This window comes from Sminthopsis crassicaudata, chromosome 2 (genome assembly GCF_048593235.1).
Source record: "Sminthopsis crassicaudata isolate SCR6 chromosome 2, ASM4859323v1, whole genome shotgun sequence".
NCBI classification, from domain to species: Eukaryota; Metazoa; Chordata; class Mammalia; order Dasyuromorphia; family Dasyuridae; genus Sminthopsis; species Sminthopsis crassicaudata.
Window position 1 is genome coordinate 420,620,242 of NC_133618.1, and position 18,000 is coordinate 420,638,241.

Sequence of the window (18,000 nt, forward strand, 5' to 3'; positions counted from 1 at the left end):
ATATTAATTTATTAGCAAGTATTTGTTAAATTCTTATTATATCCCAGGCACTATGCAAAGTCCTTGGGTTTCAAAGAGAAAATTAAATAGCCCTTACTCCTCAAAGGGCTTATAGTTGATTAGGGGAGACAAGTATATCTTTGAGCACATATAAAATAAATAGAAATTAAGCACACAATTGTTTTGGAACAAAGAAAAGTAGCAGCAGGAAGGATCTGAAAAGACTTCATGCAGAGTACTTGAACTGAGCCTTAAAGTGAATAACATAGGAAATACACTCTTGGGGATTAAGGAGGCAGGGGAGGCTATGAATCCAATGCCATTGAGCTAAGAAGGAACACTCCCCTGCATATAGATGAAATTTGTGTTCCCTCCTCCCTGTATTCCATACTAGAAAGTTTTTTGTGCATATTTTCTCCTTTTTTCCCTTTCTTTTTTTTCCCCTACAACTTTGTAGAATTAGGCTCCCTAGAAAGTCCAGAATCAATTATCCACCTCCCAGTCAGGCACAGCTGTATATGTGCCATGATCTTTCTACTGATCACTCTAGTTATTGTTCCTTCAGTGAGAGTGCACAGTCTAATTAAGAAATATCGTGGAGTTTTTTCCCCCTTTTCTTTCCTAATGTGTTTTCTACACATTTAAATTCTCCATGACTTTATAAGAGAAAAAAACCAACAGAAGAACTAGTCTTTCCAACTAGTTGTCTAGGCAAGGTCTTCCTAAAGACCTTGATTTCCAGTTCTATTATATGTATTAATAACAACCTGAGGAGAGGCTATGATTGGAGATACTCTCAACTCACAATTCAGATTGTTCCTTAAAATAGTCATCAAGATTTGTTTTAAAGTTCCTTTGTTTTTTAATCAGCAAACAGTTGGAATTTTACCAACTTAGTGACTGGCGAAGATCCATTGCTACAAATCTTCATTTTTTTTCTTCATCCTCAAAATGTTACTCTCCTCCTGAAAAAAAAAAAAAAATCCCAAACTACATGTAATTGAAGGCATCTGACATAATGTGAGACTTTCATTTTCATGATGCCTTCATCAGCACACAACTTATTCTAAAATATTAGCAGAAGAATTCATAAAAATGAACTTGCTTGTTGAGTCCTGAGAAAGTGTCTTTATAATACCCAAAGTGAGAACATTACCCATATATCAAGCAGATTTTTCTATCTTTGTGTTTGTATAATGCAGGAAATTGTTTTATAGTTGAGGAAGACTTAGATATAATGGCCTTACTTTCCATGTGAAGAAAAAAGGATCCAGAGAAACTCATTGAGTTTTCCAAGACTTATCAGCTAGTTAGTAGAATAGTCAGTTAATAAACATTTTAAGTACTTATACCCTTATTTTCCATGTGAAAAAAAAAAATCTAGAGAAGCTCATTGAATTTTCTAAGATTTATCAGCTAGTTAGTGGTAAAATAATCAGTTAATAAGTATTTATTAAGCACTTATTATGTGCCAGAGATTGTGTCTTGCTCTAAGTATAAAAAAGAAAGGTAAAAACTGTTTCTGCCCTCAAAGAATACTACCATCAGAAGTAGCCATGGATAAGTGAATAAAAAACCAGAAAGATTTTGGTTGATTCACCTCAGACACATACTGACTTTTTAAGGCTGAGCAAGATGCTTAAACCTCTCAGTCCCAAAATAACTTAAGGCTAGGTAGGGGGGTGGGAGGATACTGAGGGGGTGGGGGAAGGGAGCACGAGGAGCACTAACACATTGTTGTCCCAATTTAAATCATGCTAAGGTGAGATGGGGCAGTAGCTGACAGATATAGAGTTACTATTATATAAATCAAGGAATTTTTTTTTTTTAACTAGTAGCTCCTTGATACTTTCCATGCCAGCTAAATGAAGCAACAGCACATTAGCACGGTGGGAAATGATGAGTTCTAAGATAAATTGAGGAGTAAAAGTCCAACTGGAAATAACTAAGAGCCATGCTATGTTAAAACACTAAGTTATTGCATTAGTTTCTTTCCAGTTCATTAAAGTGGAAAGACACTAAAAGGTAAAACCACCAATTCAATGCTTTTCTTTGCTTTCTTTCTGGTTAGCCTGCTCCATGTTTCTTCTTGTTTCTCTTTGTGTTTCTCCCATTAAAGCAACAACCCTGCTCATAAGTATTACCTAGCAGTGGACCCTGTCTCTGGCTCACTCTATGTGTCAGATACCAATAGTCGGAGAATTTATCGCGTCAAGTCTCTGACAGGAGCCAAAGACCTGGCTGGGAACTCAGAAGTCGTAGCAGGGACTGGAGAGCAGTGCTTACCCTTTGATGAGGCCCGCTGTGGAGATGGAGGAAAGGCTGTGGATGCAACACTGATGAGCCCTCGAGGTAAAAGAGAAAGAGAGAAAGAAAAAGAAAGAAAAAAAAAGGAAGTTCAACAAAAGTCATACAAGATGAATTTGGTTTCATTGTTTTCCCTGGCATAATTTAACTCTAATTAATTGCTTTCTATATAAGTAGATGCATGTTTTAACCACCTATTTAAAGTAAATTTTATCCATTTGTGGTACAAATGGGAAAAAAAATATTTTGAATGGATGTTCTTTATTTTTGTGGAATATAGAAAATCAGAAGAAATGATAGTATCCTAAGTTTGGATTTAGGAGATGTGGTTTAGGTCAACCAAGAGATCCTCTCTTCCCCAATTCTTACTTATATTAATAACTGCTAACATTTATATGGCATCTATTATGTGTCAGATAATATGCTAAGCGCTTTACAAATATGATTTCACAATAGCCCTGACAGGCAGGTGCTATTATCCCCATTTGCAGATGAGATAACTGAAGTAAGTCACACAGCTAGTGTCTAGAGCTTGGCCTTGAACTGAGGTCTTCCTGACTTTAAATCCAGAAAACTATCTACTATACCCGTAAGATGTGGGGATAATAGTATGAGGCTCGTATTTGTAACAGGCCCTGAAGTCATAGAGGAAAAAGCAGTAGAGAATTTCTAAACTGAGAACCAGTGATTGGGATGATGTGAGGTGTTAGTTTTGAAGAATAGGTAGTCATCAGCCACTACATTCAAAATTCCGAGTCTAAGTCCTATAGTGGGGAACAAAAAGTGCAGAAGACCCAGTCCCTAGCCCCAGAGCATTTGCCTTTTAGCTAAAGAGACCCCCCTACACACACGAATACATACAGAAAACCACTAAGAATATGTACAGTTAAATTCAAAATGAGAGTAGCATTTTAAGACTTACCAAGCTCTTCATAATATGTTATGCCTATTGACTAACATTGTTCAAACAACTCTATATAATAATAATAGCTAAAATTTTTATAGCAGATTTACAAATTGAAAAGACTGTCTTTTTTGATTATCACAACAACCCTCTAAGGCAATTGCTACTATTGCTCCTTTTCTACAAGTTGAGAAACTGAATCTGAGAGGAATTAAGTGACTCACCTAGAGTCACTCATATAGTCATGCTCTAAGGGAAGATTGAAACAGTCTTCCTGATTCAAAATCCAGTATTCTGTTTACTGTGCCACATAGCTGCCTGTGTTGTGAGAGCTACGTAGCATGAAGGACTTAACAAAATTAGGTGGGACTAATCAGGGAAACCATGCTGAAGGGAGTTGTATTGAACAATTTGTGAGAGGTTTATTCTCTTAATGATGTCCTAGTCCACTCCACTGGAGCCATTAGACTGTCAGAGAGTCATTTATAGAGCATACTTCCCTACTCCCAAGCTTCCATATCTTGGATTCTTAAGTCTTGTCAGAAACACACAGGTCATGTGGAGTCCTTCTTCTCCTGCCCAGGTATTGCAGTGGACAAGAATGGACTCATGTACTTTGTGGATGCAACCATGATCCGGAAGGTAGACCAAAATGGAATCATCTCCACACTGTTGGGCTCCAATGATCTGACTGCTGTCCGCCCTCTGAGCTGCGATTCCAGCATGGATGTGGCCCAGGTGAGGTTCCTTCATCATTTTCACAGCCATGTAGCTCTCCGTCTTGGGTTCCTGGGTCCCTTCCTAAAAATCTAGATAAAGCCAAGGAGGGCAGAACTAACATACAGACAATAAGGAATGTTGCAGAAAGACCCAATTCTACACTGAAATACATCTGATGTATTATAACCATTAATAGATTATAGGATAGAAAAATTACTATATAATTACCCTTCTCTATCATCACTGCAGGTTTGAGAATATAGCATACAAATATGATATGTCAATCAACGTTTCCCTATTAATCTATAAATACTTATCCTATTGTATATACCATTTGTTTGTGCAGTGATGATGAAGCCACAGAGTTCTAGAGTAATACCGTTGACTAATTCATTCTTCTTTCCTGAAGCCCATAGACACACACACACATACCAGTTGATTCAGCAAACTATTCCTTAACCCAGTGTTTGATATGACTTTCCAGGTTCGATTGGAATGGCCAACTGATCTTGCTGTCAACCCAATGGACAACTCCCTCTATGTGCTGGAGAATAATGTCATCCTACGAATCACTGAGAACCATCAAGTGAGCATCATTGCAGGTCGTCCCATGCACTGCCAAGTCCCAGGCATCGACTACTCCCTCAGCAAATTGGCCATTCACTCTGCCCTAGAATCGGCGAGCGCCATTGCCATTTCCCACACTGGCATCCTCTATATCACTGAGACAGATGAGAAGAAAATCAACCGACTGCGCCAGGTGACCACCAATGGGGAGATCTGCCTCTTAGCCGGTGCTGCCTCTGACTGTGACTGCAAAAACGATGTCAACTGCAACTGCTATTCTGGGGATGAAGCCTATGCTACCGATGCCATACTGAATTCACCATCTTCCCTAGCTGTAGCTCCAGATGGAACCATCTATATTGCTGACCTAGGAAATATTCGGATCAGGGCAGTGAGCAAGAATAAGCCTGTCCTAAATGCTTTCAACCAGTATGAAGCAGCATCCCCAGGAGAACAAGAATTATATGTCTTCAATGCAGATGGCATTCATCAATACACCCAAAGCCTGGTAACCGGAGAATACTTATACAACTTCACGTACAGCGCCGACAATGATGTCACTGAGCTGGTTGACAACAACGGGAACTCCCTGAAGATCCGCAGGGATAACAATGGTATGGCCCGCCACCTACTAATGCCTGACAATCAGATCATCACTCTCACGGTGGGCAGCAACGGCGGCCTGAAAGTTGTGTCTACCCAGAACCTAGAGCTGGGACTCATGACCTATGATGGAAGCACGGGCCTCCTAGCCACCAAGAGCGACGAAACTGGATGGACAACCTTCTATGAGTAAGTGTCTTCAAAATATCTTACGTACGTCCTTTCTGAGTAAGTTTTAAGCTACTAAAAGGTCTTTCATTCTTTCAAGTAGTTTGGTTGTTAGATTTTCAACTTGCAGCTCCAAAAGATAAAATTTCCTTCTCTCACCTTGGTGCTCTGCAAAAAGTTGTTGATTTATCCGAGTGAGTCTTTTATATCACAGTTTTCTCCTGAAATTCCCAGTGCAAGCCTTTCCGTTCAAAATTCAGGATATTGGACATACACTGCACACGGGAGATAAAGTGTTGATTAACTCAGCTGATTATGCATGTTTGTGATGGGTGCGGAAATTAGAACCTAAAAGGCAAGACCCCAGTGGGGCTCCTGTAATTTGCCAATAGTCCAGAACCACACTTGATTGCACAAGCAGGTAGATAAACTCTGAATTTCCTCTTTAGCAGAAGCAGATCAATACAGATAAAGTGCTAGGTATATTAAAAGATGCGAGAGTCAGTCATATTTCCCCTAACAATTATCTCATACTTAATAGTCTTACTGTTTGTTTTGCCAAAGAGCTGCTTTCCTTAGCTCCTGAGCTGTCTATCGAAGGTCTGTAGGTATTAACTAGTTCAGTCCTGGATGGCTTGAAATTGTCTTGAGGCGATTCCCAATCATCTTCTACAAAGGGAGTAAAATTTAAAACTACCCAGATTTCTTGCTGGTCCATCCAATAGCATTTTATGCTGTTATGATGGTGATGATTAATATTAATTGCAAAAAGCACAGGAGAGTTTCCCTCCTTTCTGCATAGATTGCTGGGATTGTACCAAGTTAGAGAGAAACAGAGGCAAGGAGAGAGAAGAGGAAAAGAAGCACTCAACATTAGAAACACTAATTACGAATCTGGCTCCATTGGCTAGAGGGATAGACGTTTGAAGAAGGAAGCTAGCACCATCTGCCGGCAGATCTCTGCTTTGCAGACGTGTTCCCGAAGCTCCCGTTCGCTTGGCAGGTTTACAGACCCCACTATTCTCTCTGCAAAGCTCAGCATGTCGGCATCATTAGCATCATGGCATCCTTCAGAGAAGTGTGAATCTAACACACTTTCCATGCCTGTGACTCTGTCACTGAGATGCCTTGTCCTGACACCATTTGTGAATGTCGATTTTAGCCCCTCTTCTAGCATGTCTCACCATGCTTTCCTGGAAGCTTTGACCTACAGCCAATGAATTTCACAGAGAGAATTACTAGACCTACCTGAAGCAGCTAAAAGCTCCTGGTTCTGGAGCAAGTTGGCTTGAATTTTTTAACAGTCTGACTCACAGACTATTTTTAAGGAAATGTAGTTTTATTACTTTTCATTACATGCACCAACATGCATTTTGCTAACAAAGGATGGCCCAAGCTGCTTGCAGAGTAGAGGGATCCTCTGAGGGACTCATTTAACTGGCAAATAATGTTTCCTAGTTGGCACATTAATTGTTTGTGGGAAAAGGAGTACTTCTAGTCGGCTTGAAAACGGTTCACTTATAGAAAGTTAGAGCCAGAAGGGACCTTGAAGTTAATACTTTTTGTGTAACAGACCCATTTAGTAGTCTGAAGGTGAAGACTATGGACTACTCTCAGAATTACGTTTTTAAATGCATAAAGTGAAACACATAAGATTACCATGGAAACCAACTATGGGGAATAATTTTTCCCCATCCCATTTCTCAGATCCCTTAAAATCTACCTATGAACCTCTTATTGCTGTAAAAATCCCTGGGTCTATTCCAACCCCCTAACTATGCAAAGGAAGAGATTTTGACCCAGAGAAAGAGACTAGTCACACACCTAGTCATTGGCAGAGTTGGAAGGCAATGTCGTCTCTTCTGATTTCTGTTCTAAAAGTCTTCCATTAGACCATGCTGCCTCATGAAGTCTCTTAAGTTAAATGCACTTCCTATATCAGAGATGTCCAGATTTTTTCAGTAATGGACCATTTGGACATGTGTAAACCATCTGATTTTTTTTTTTTTTCTAACTGTAATTCCTAATTGATCTGAACCTCCTGCCATGATACTTGGAAGCAGTCATAGTCTGTTGACCAGGGAGGTAGGTCTTATTGATCTACTGGTACACATATACTAATTAGGTAAAAAACAGTTTGGGGTTAAAAATCTCAGGTGGTCTATGAAGGAGAGTCACAATTTAGGTAACCAGGTATTATATGTGTTGTACTATCAATTATTTAATCATTTTTTAATAACTAGTCCAAGTCAAGGACAGTTCAAACTTACATTTCAATATGCCTTCCAAATCTCTAGATTAGTTTTGATATAGGTGGTCATGAAAATAACAATTCAGTTAAGCTATACTTTCTACCTACACTTGGCAGAACCAAGTCAATTTTCCTCATCCTTGGGAAATAGGCTGAAGTGATCAAATGAACTGGATTGTCAGAAAACCTGGATTCTAATATTGGCTCTGCTCTTAACAAGCTATACAACCTTGGACAAATAACTTCTCTGAATCAGTATTTCCTCCTTTTTAAAGTGAGATATTTGAATTTCCATCTATTCGCTGCTATACATGTTATTTCCTCCAATTAAAATGTGAGTTATTTGAAAGTAGAGGCTATCTTGCTTTTTTCGGTTTCTATCTCCACAAGTGGTTGGCACATAGTAAATATTTGATATATACTTTCCTATTTTATTCTGTGATCATACTTGTCTTATTTAGGCAAGTAAAAATAAGATAAATTGGAGGGAAGAAAATCTGGAAGATGGAACATCAATTAAGAGGCTGTTATGAGGGTCCAAATTAGGCTGATCAGTCTGGTAGCTAGGTAAATGGAAAGGAGACAACAACACAAGATATTTGGAGATAGATTCTACCAAATGTGGCAACTGAATAGATGTGGGAAGTAAGGAAGAGGGAAGTTAAGAATGATGGTAACATTAATAATGACTATTATTAATTATATACTAAGTATACAAGTTACATGGTAAGCTTATGGACTTTTGGAAACTTGAAGAAAGGCGAAAAAACACCTACTATTGTTTCCCAGGCACTGTCCAAATATATTACCTCATATAATATACATATATAATATATAATGATAATAATAGCTGACATTTAATGTTTATTATGTGCCGGGAATTATGTTAAGGACTTTACATATATTATCTCATTTGATGCTCATAATCCTAGAAGATAGATGCTAATATTTCTATTTAGAAGATAAGTGACTTGTTCAGAGTCACACATCTATTAAATATTTGAGGCAAAATTTGAACTCATTCAGGCTTCCTGACTTCAGGCCCAGTATTTAGTCCTTTACATCACCTCGCTGCCTCAATTTAGACAATAGTGGTACCCTCAACAAAAATAAGGAATTTGAGAGTTGAGAGCTTCACCAATCAATTAACAAGCACTTTTTAAGCACTATTATCTTCCAGGCACCATATCATGATCTGGGGCTATCAATATTAAAATGTGAGATGGTCCTTGCCTTCAAGGAATTTTGAACATATTAAATTTGAGATGCAAGTAAGATGGTCAGATGTTTAGATATCTGACAATGTGCAACCTGAATTTAAGGAGAAAGATTAGGGATAGATCTATTACTTTAGGAATCACCTCTATAGAGATAACTGGTATTCACAGAAGCTGCTTACCCAAAAAATAGAACAAAAAAAGGGTCACAGGGTAGGGAAAAAGAAATTGAGTGATGATTCAACAAAAGTTTCAGTTTATGTTACTAAGATGCTGAGGAAGAAGAGAGGAATGACTCTGCCTTCTCAGGAGAGGACTGGCATTGCTTTTTAGAAGCCCTGCCACCAACAACAGTACAGATAAGGTAAGAAAAGGTCACATATGATTTGGAAGGGCATAGACTAAGTTTATACCTAATGGAATATTGAGGAGAATGTCTGGTTAGTTTCTCTCATTTTTCTCACATGGTGATGTGATTCCATTTCATGGACTTATGTACTTTTATGTCCTGTTTGACAGAAAGGGGGAAAACGGGGAAAAGAGATATTGAGAATTTTCTGTTTGTTCTACAAATCATTCTAAGAGCTGCAAATAGTTGAAGCCATTTCATTGACCAATGAAGACATTTCACTTCCTTTTCCCCCTAGGTAGGACCATCTCTCAATTTTCTGCTGCCAATCTGTGGAACATGGCACTGACTAAGGATTTATCTCCAAATCCCTATTTCACAAAAAGATTGTATGACAAAAAGAGTGACTGATTTTGAGTTGAAGACACTGATTTTTTATCCCAACTCTGCCTCTTTATGTACAATTTTAGCCAAGTCACTATCACCTTAAAAATGAGGGAGTTAGATCATAACTGCTGAATTTTCTTCCAGTTCTAAATCTCTTATCCTGTGATTAGTAAGGGCAGAGATTGTGCCTCTTATCTCTTTTTTATTGCCCATTGCACCTCACACAGACTAGTTGCTTCATAAATTTTCATTTGGATTGAGTATTTTGCCTGAGTTCCAGAAATATAACTCCCATTCAGCCAATTTCTGAATTTCAGAAGGGGTCCACAAAAAACAGAATCTTCTCCATCAAAGACCCAACTTCAAATGCTGTCTCTTATTAGCTGGGTGGGACCCTCTGCAAGTTGCTTAACTTCTCTTGGACTCAGTTTCCTCATCTGTAAAAAGGGGACAATAATAGAAGCTACCTCATGAGTTATTGTGAGGATCAGATGAGATACTATATGGAAAGTACATTACAAACTTTCAAGCACCAAAGAACGCCAGCTATTATCATTTAGTAGTCAATGAACATTAACTTTGGACCCCAGCTAATGTCCTCATCTCAGGCCACAGTTTTTGTTTTTGTTTTTTTTAAGTTTTTTTAAGTCAGGTATTTTAGGAGAATTTATAGCTTTCTTCACTACTGACCACTGAACTCTCTAAGGCAGGGAGAGGAAGGAGGAGGAGGAGGAAGTAGAAGAAAGAACAATGAATTAAACTGGCTGAAAATCAGATTCCTAGCCTCCCTAATATCCAGCAGACCAACTAAGTATAGCAGTGTATGGCACCCTGGAGAATCCAGCCTGGATGGCAGAGATCCTACATGCTAAGAAGATTCTATTCCTCAATGCTGTGCCCTGAGCTTTGAAGTATAAATAGAGTTACTTCTATTGCTATGAAAGGTTGACATTGGCGTGGGGAAAGGGGCCTGGGAGGTGAGGGACTGAAAAAAAGTAAAAAGGCAAGCTTGAGACTGCATTGACACTATAGTACAGATCTTTCCTCCAATCAGAACCTTCCTAGGGGACTCAAGACCTGGGGTCAGTGATGTTCTCTTTCCCTAATTCCTTTGTCCTCCTTCTATTTTGACCCCTATATTATCCACCCATCTCCAACTCACACACAGAGGTGAAATCAAGTTAGAAAAGAAGATCAAGGGCAGTCTAGGAAGGGAGGGGGAAATCACAAAACATGCATTTTTGAAGGGAGTGTGTATTAAAGAATGGAGACATCCTATGTGCTTTTCCTGTAGAGATGAGGGAAGGAAGCTATTCATTAATATAAATATATATATATATATATATATATATATATATATGAAATATGGGTCCTTTTTCTTTAAGCACTACCTGGTAGAGCTGCCTCTATTGGCTACCTTCCCAATAACTTTTCAATCTCCTGTTCACAAGAAGCTCCCCAAAACACAGACCACAGAGCAATCACCCTAATATCCTGCATTCTAGAAACACATCTGTCCATTCTTTTTCAAGCTGTCATCTCTGATCTGACCTTTATAGCCAACAGCTTTGTTCTTGCCCTAGCTTTAATCTGGTGATGTAATAATTCATTAATTCAGTAAATATGTATGAAGTACCTATCAGGCATTAATTCACAGAACCAAAGAATTTTCAAACTGGACAAAACATCAAAGATTATTTAATCTATTCCACCCACTTTACAGATGAGGAAATTGAGACTCTGGTGATGTAGTTTATGTGAGGTAAGAGTCAGTGGCAAAGCTGCAACTAAAAAGAAATCTTTAATGTAGCACATATTATAATGCACATGTTAAAAGGATATGAAAGCTTCAAAAGACACGGTTCTTGCTCTCTAAAAATTTATAATTTAGTGGTAGAATACAGATGAAGCAAGACAATGTGATGAGAAAGTATGTGATAAGACAGTATAAAGCCTGCAGAAGTATCAAGGTAAGGCAAAGTAAGGCAGTACAAGGTAGATAGGTGCCCAGAAGCTTGTCCTACCTGTGTTTACAAAGCAGCTACAGGTTTCTTCAGAGACTGGTACTCTCATCAGTGTTGAATCATGGTCTTCTTTTCCCTTAAAGTCGTTATCCTAGGGCAGCTAGATGATGCAGTGGATAGAGCACCCATCCTGGAGTCAGGAGGATCTGAATTCAAATACTATTTCAGACACTTAAGACTTCCTGGCTGTGTGACTTTGACAAAGTCACAACTCCAATTGCCTCTCTAAATAATCAAATGAATAGATCGATAGATAGATGGATAGATAGATGAATGAATGAATAAAACCCAAAACAAAAAAACAAACAAAAACAATTATCCTTTGATGTTTGTAGTAAGATCAAGCAAGTTTAAGAATGTGAACTGGAATCTGTTTAGAAATCAAGAACTATCTTCCTTTCCCATTTCTGTTTCTCCATTCACTCAGTCTCCCACTTTTAGTACTTTGTTGCCTCTGGTTTCATTCTGTGTCTTAAAATGCTGGAAGGACAGATGCCTTCAGCCCTCTGTGAGTTCTTGTAATGGTTTTTCTTTTGTCTTATCAGCTATGATCATGAAGGCCGCCTGACAAATGTGACACGTCCAACTGGAGTAGTGACCAGCCTACACAGGGAAATGGAGAAGTCAATCACCATAGATATCGAGAACTCTAATCGTGATGACGATGTCACTGTCATCACCAATCTGTCCTCCGTGGAAGCCTCATACACTGTGGTTCAAGGTAGGCGCCCCATAGGATGCTCACCCCACATCTCAGCCTCTCTACAAAGACCCAGAAGATGAGGTGAAAGGAGCAATAGCCTGCCTGTTCTAGTGTTCTTTGAATCACAACAGAATATAAGTCTTTGTCCATTATTTAGAGGGCTGACATTTAGTAGACAAAAAAAGTTCATTCTACTATCTGGCTATTCTAAAAACATTATGCAAAGCCCCTAAATATTTGGAAATATCAATATAATAAAGTGAAACCTTTTACTTTCATCTGTGTCCATACCCTATCTCCTCCCTATCACCACCATCATCACTAACTACAATTGTGTCCCAAAATGACCATAGGAAGGAAGGAAATGAAGCTTATTTGTACTTTTAGGCCCACTGACTAATTTCTTTCAAGCTTCTCTGATATCTTATTGTGGGTCATTACTTGCTGGCATGATTGCCTTGGGAACTGAGACCTATAGCAATCTCCCACCACAGACCAAGCTTATTAATTGTCCACAGACCATATTGTGGTTATTGTTGTTGTTAGACACAGTGTACGACAAATGCAGGGGCTTCAGAGAAAAGGAATTGTGCAGATTAATTTTTCTTTTAATTAAGAGATAATGTCAGTGGGCTAGCACATTGTCAGAGGATAAAAGTGTCCTCCCGATAGATAAATGGTGACATTTATAGACTATTATCCCACGACACATCCTATTCCAATGGCTTTTTTTCTGCTCCGCCAAATGATTAATGATGTAGATTCTGTCCTTCTGCATGATGACTATAGATGCAGGAGTGACAGCTGCATGCTACTGGGTGCATGAAAAACTGACTTCTCTTTGGCTGACCTAGCTGGATTTTCTTGGATAATCAAGGAGCAACTTATCCATAAAACAGGTTTCTGATCTGTCTTTTATTCTTGTAACTTATCGATCAAGAAAAAGGTCAGAAATCTGATTGGCCAGTACACATTCCATTCAGGAAAAGTAGTCAGGCCCTACGTGGTATCTATCCTCTCTTTCCATCTTCTTGGTTCATAATTCAAGCCTCCTTCATAGACTAGTCACTAGAAGCAGAGTCTTTAGCAGCAGCTGAAAAAAAGGAGGGAAGCTTGCTTTCTGTCATCTTTCAGAAAAGAATTCTAGTCTATTCCTGAGGGCTTACTACCTCATGCATCTGCTTCCCAGGTGAAGAGCATAATAAAGGGTAATGAAGGGATAAAGGGGAAAGTAGTTTCCTTTTCATTTTTTCCTCTTTAGCTAAAAATTTAAAAAAAAAATTAGGAGTCTGATTGACATAAATTGTGTGGGTAAAAGACATCATTATATATTTAAATTTTCTATTAATAGCTTTCAACCAGTGAAAGGAAAACATCATGGCATAATTATTTTGGGAGCACCACATATTAATAGTGTTGTTCTTTACACAGATCAGTAGCATCTTTTCTGTTCACCTTAACACTGTATGAGTGCTAATTGCAGGCAGTCTTCATTTGACAGCTGCAAAGTACCATGGAAACCTATAAAAATAGGTGATTTGTTCTCCTTATGACTAATAGAGTGGATAATTTATCTCTTCATTCCCCTCATTCCCAATTGCATTTTTCCAGATCAAGTTCGGAACAGCTACCAGCTCTGCAACAATGGCACCCTGAGAGTGATGTATGCCAATGGAATGGCGGTCAGCTACCACAGCGAGCCCCATGTCCTGGCAGGCACCATCACACCCACTATTGGGCGTTGCAACATTTCACTGCCCATGGAGAATGGCTTAAACTCCATTGAGTGGCGCCTAAGGAAAGAGCAGATTAAAGGCAAAGTTACTGTCTTTGGGAGGAAACTTCGGGTAAGTGGTTCTTAACCATAATATTATACCACAGAGTCAGCAACCCCGGGATTTCTTGGAGGGGATAGGGACACACTTGTCCCACAGTCAACCAGGGGAATACCCAGGCCATCATGACACCAAACAGTGACCCACAAACTCAGGCCTCCATAGACCTCAGACCACATAGCTTTATAAGAGGCATATGGTACAATGGGTAGACTGGAAGTTAAGCCGTTGTGGATTTTAGCTTCTTCAGTTGTAAAAGGGTAGCATAATATTTGTCATGTCTACCTTCCTGGATTGTTATGAGGTCCAAAAAGGGTCAGGTCTTTAAAGAGCTTTGCAAACTTAAAAATGCTTTTTAAATACACTTGCTATCATTGTAGGAATCCCATCCTTCAGAAAAAAATTATCAGTTTTCCTAGACTAAAGAAGTGTCATTTTTCTGCACGAGGAAGTATGTGATGTGGAAATTCCTAGTCTTGGACTTCTGGCTTGCAGGGAGTTAACACATCAGTGCTACATCCTCAAATTCCAAACCCCTTTTCACCTTTAACATCTTATTGTTCCATTCCATATCCAAAACCCTATATTTGTCTGGCCAGTCCCAGGTAGGATAATATTATTTTGCTAACCCAGACTTTCTCGGGTTGGGATTCTGCCTTCTTGATTGCTTGAATACATATTTGTTTAATTCAATTCAATACAAATTTATTATATACCAGGTGTTATCAGTTAAGTGCTAAGCACTGGGATTACAAAGACAAAAAACAAAAAATTTCCTATCCACAATAAGCTTATTCTATAGGGGGAAGGTATGAGATGAGAGAACACATGATATAGATACTAGGTAATACAAGTTGATCTGGGGTGGGGGAGGGAAAGTACTAATAATCAAGATGAACAACAAAAGTTTTGTTAAGAGTTGGCCTTTGAGTAGAACTTTGAATGGAACCACTGATTCCAAGAGGCCGAGATGAAAAAGAAAGAGGTTTCTAGGCATGGGGAGTACAAAGCTACAGAGGGAGAGATGAAATGTCACATGTGAACAGCAAAAAAATAGGACAATTTGGCTAAATATAGAGATTGTTTCTGAACTAAATGTCAATAAGTTTGGTTATCTTCCTCTCCACCTTGGATTCGAATCAGTCTTGTAGTACAGAAATGGACTGTGCAAGAAGCTGGTGCTTTCCGGGGTAACCTATCTTATCTAGGCATTATGTGCTTTGAGATCCTTGAAAATAGGAGCATTACAGCAATGTCGCAAGAATGGATTGTGTCTCTTATTATTTTGTTTGGAATAACATTTCCTAATCTGTCATGACCACAAGAGGAGCTAGGCTGCTCCATATTAAGATTCTCCTTTTGTCTAGTGGTTGTCTAATTCTCAACATTAGGTTATCAGCAGACTCTCATGTTTTCCTTCCTCCATCGGTATCTGCAGAGTTGCAAGCTGCCATATCTTATGAAAGACAAAAATGGAATGAGATTAGCAGCTAAATCCTTAATGACTGGATTTCAGGGCTGTGTAATTGATTTTTGATACGCTGCACTGTAGAAGTTGATTATAAGTAGTAATCGCTTCTTTTCTCTGATAAATCAGCTATGCATTTTGACTGAATTTTCAAAATAAAGATAAATGTGGCCCTAAAATAAAATGGCTATAATCCCAATTCCAAATATTAAAAACTTAATAGTGGTACTTGTGGTAATTAGCTGAAGTTAGGCGCACAAGTCTTATAACTGAATTCCTGCCAGGGTTAGATTTGCTGGCATCATGTTTATGCAAATCAAAACACAGCTTTATCTATCAACACCTCAACATTTAATTGTCTGGTGTTAGTTCCTGTAACAATAATCACATATCCATTTAGCTCTCTTAAATGAAAATCACTATGAGATTATAACAGGTTGAGTGGACTGAAAATGTAATTTGAAAATGAGGGAGAAAGCATGGAATTTATTTGCATCTCATTTATTTTAATTCAGCTTTGTAAACTGTTTAGTGAATGGAATAAAAGCAACTCCTAGAAACTGCTGGGGAGGGAAAAAAAGAGTTAGAGATTGGGAGGGGACAAAGGATGGAAAGTGTGAAATTAATGATGGGATTGGGAGCCGTTTTTTTCCCGGAATTTCAAAAAGACATGATGAAATGGCTTACAGTTCCTCGGTGGGATAGAATATGCTGGTTGTGTGTCACAAAGAGGCAGTTCACAGTGGGTAGAGGACTAGCTGATCAGGAAGGCTTGTGTTCAGGATCTACTGGTGATACATTCTAGCTATGGGATCATGAACAAGTTACTTAACTTTTCATTGCTTCTGGCTACTCCCTTTGATTATAAATTACAAATTAGTTTCCAGGATGCATTAGTGAGGGGGATTTCTATACCAATGAAATCAAAAGTCAGAGGAAGAAAAGAGTTACAGGTATCCAACTCACCCAGAGGAAACACATCTTATATCTAGGATGGTTAGTGTCTAAATTGGAATTTTGGTTCCTTGCTATTCCTTCTCACTCTATCCTACGATGAAGAAAGACTGCTTTTCTTAGGTGACCAACTTAAAAATTAACCTTTACCACTTGTCTGATTGTCTTGCTTGTAATCTTATAGAATAATCATCCTGAGAACATACTTTGATAGAGATGTGTGCACATTTGTCTTTGTGACCATACATGGCATATGTGTATGGTGAAAGGTACTAGGAAACACTTCTGGCTGCAGATTTATTCAGATACTTTTGGTACACCATCAACTCCTCTTCTTAGGACAGGGAAATAAAAAAGAATAAAATAGAAAAATGGAACACAATAATCAGCAATTAATAAATTCCTCCTCCAGACACCCTGGAGGATAGCAGGAATACTGAAGAAAAACAGTGATTGAAAGTACTATTTGTTGGATCAGGACTTCTGGCTCCTTTTGCCTTTCACCAGTAATAATAACAAGCTGCATTTCTGTATTGCTTCCAGTTTGCAAAGTACTTTCAACAGTGAGTGAAAGAAGTGTAGCAAGTTTCATTATTCGCATTTTTACATAGGAGGAAATTGTCACTCAGACAAGTTAAATAGGGGACATAAAGTTGTTGGGACTAATACATGATCTTATGATTCCCAAACCAGTCACCTTTCTATTGTACCTACCTAGCAGTATCTGTAAAAGATACACACAACTATCTTGTCTGGCCTTCCTTCCTTCCTCAAGACCTTCAAGCTCCTGATGACTCCAAAAGATCAAATGTAATATTAAGCTTTGGATTAGACCCATGCAACAGAAGACAAAGTAATAGTAGTTTTCAGTAGGTGAAAAAGCAAGGCAAAGGACACACTCTACTCTTTCCTAGGGGGCAGCTAGGTTGCCAGATTCCTGGCCCTGGAGTCAGGGAGACCTGAATTCAAATGTGGCCTTAGACACTAGCTGTGTGACGCTGGGCAAGGTTTGCCTCAGTTTCTTCATCTGTAAAATGAGCTGGAGAAGGAAATAGCAAACCACTCAGTATCTTTGCCAAGAGAACCCCTAAAAGAGGTCAAGAAGAATTGGGCATGACTAAACAATTCTTCCATGCACTGAACACAGTGCCTAGCACTAGCAGGTGCTTATTAAGTGATTTTTCATACATTCTCCTTAGCCACATCCTTTTAACTGAGAAAGATATCAGTCACTTAGGATGACAAACAGATGTGTTAGATGAAAGGGCCATGACCCTGACAGATAATTCAATATTCAGTGATTCTTTTTTTTTTTTTTTTGAAATTGGGATGTTAGCTTCAACATCCCCTCCCATTCCCAATGTGCATAATTGCATTTCACCTCCTGACAATTTCTCAAATAATTTCATTTGGAAAAATTATTCTCTACCTCTTCTGTCCTCCCCTTTTTCTATCTGCTACCACCCACCTTCATCCCCACCCCATTGTCTTTCAAAACACACACGTACACACACATACCTGGGGTGGGGGAGGGGGAGAGACA

At 38.7% G+C, this 18,000-nt stretch overlaps 1 protein-coding gene across 1 annotated transcript in view; it reads left to right on the forward strand.

Moving 5' to 3' along the window:
• Positions 1-18,000, forward strand: part of TENM2 (teneurin transmembrane protein 2) — a 985,642-nt gene that overhangs the window by 951,765 nt on the left and 15,877 nt on the right. Inside the window, 5 exon segments of the mRNA XM_074292010.1 lie at positions 2,120-2,352; positions 3,795-3,949; positions 4,416-5,290; positions 12,043-12,218; positions 13,812-14,047. Coding sequence (XP_074148111.1) covers positions 2,120-2,352; positions 3,795-3,949; positions 4,416-5,290; positions 12,043-12,218; positions 13,812-14,047 — 1,675 coding nt within the window.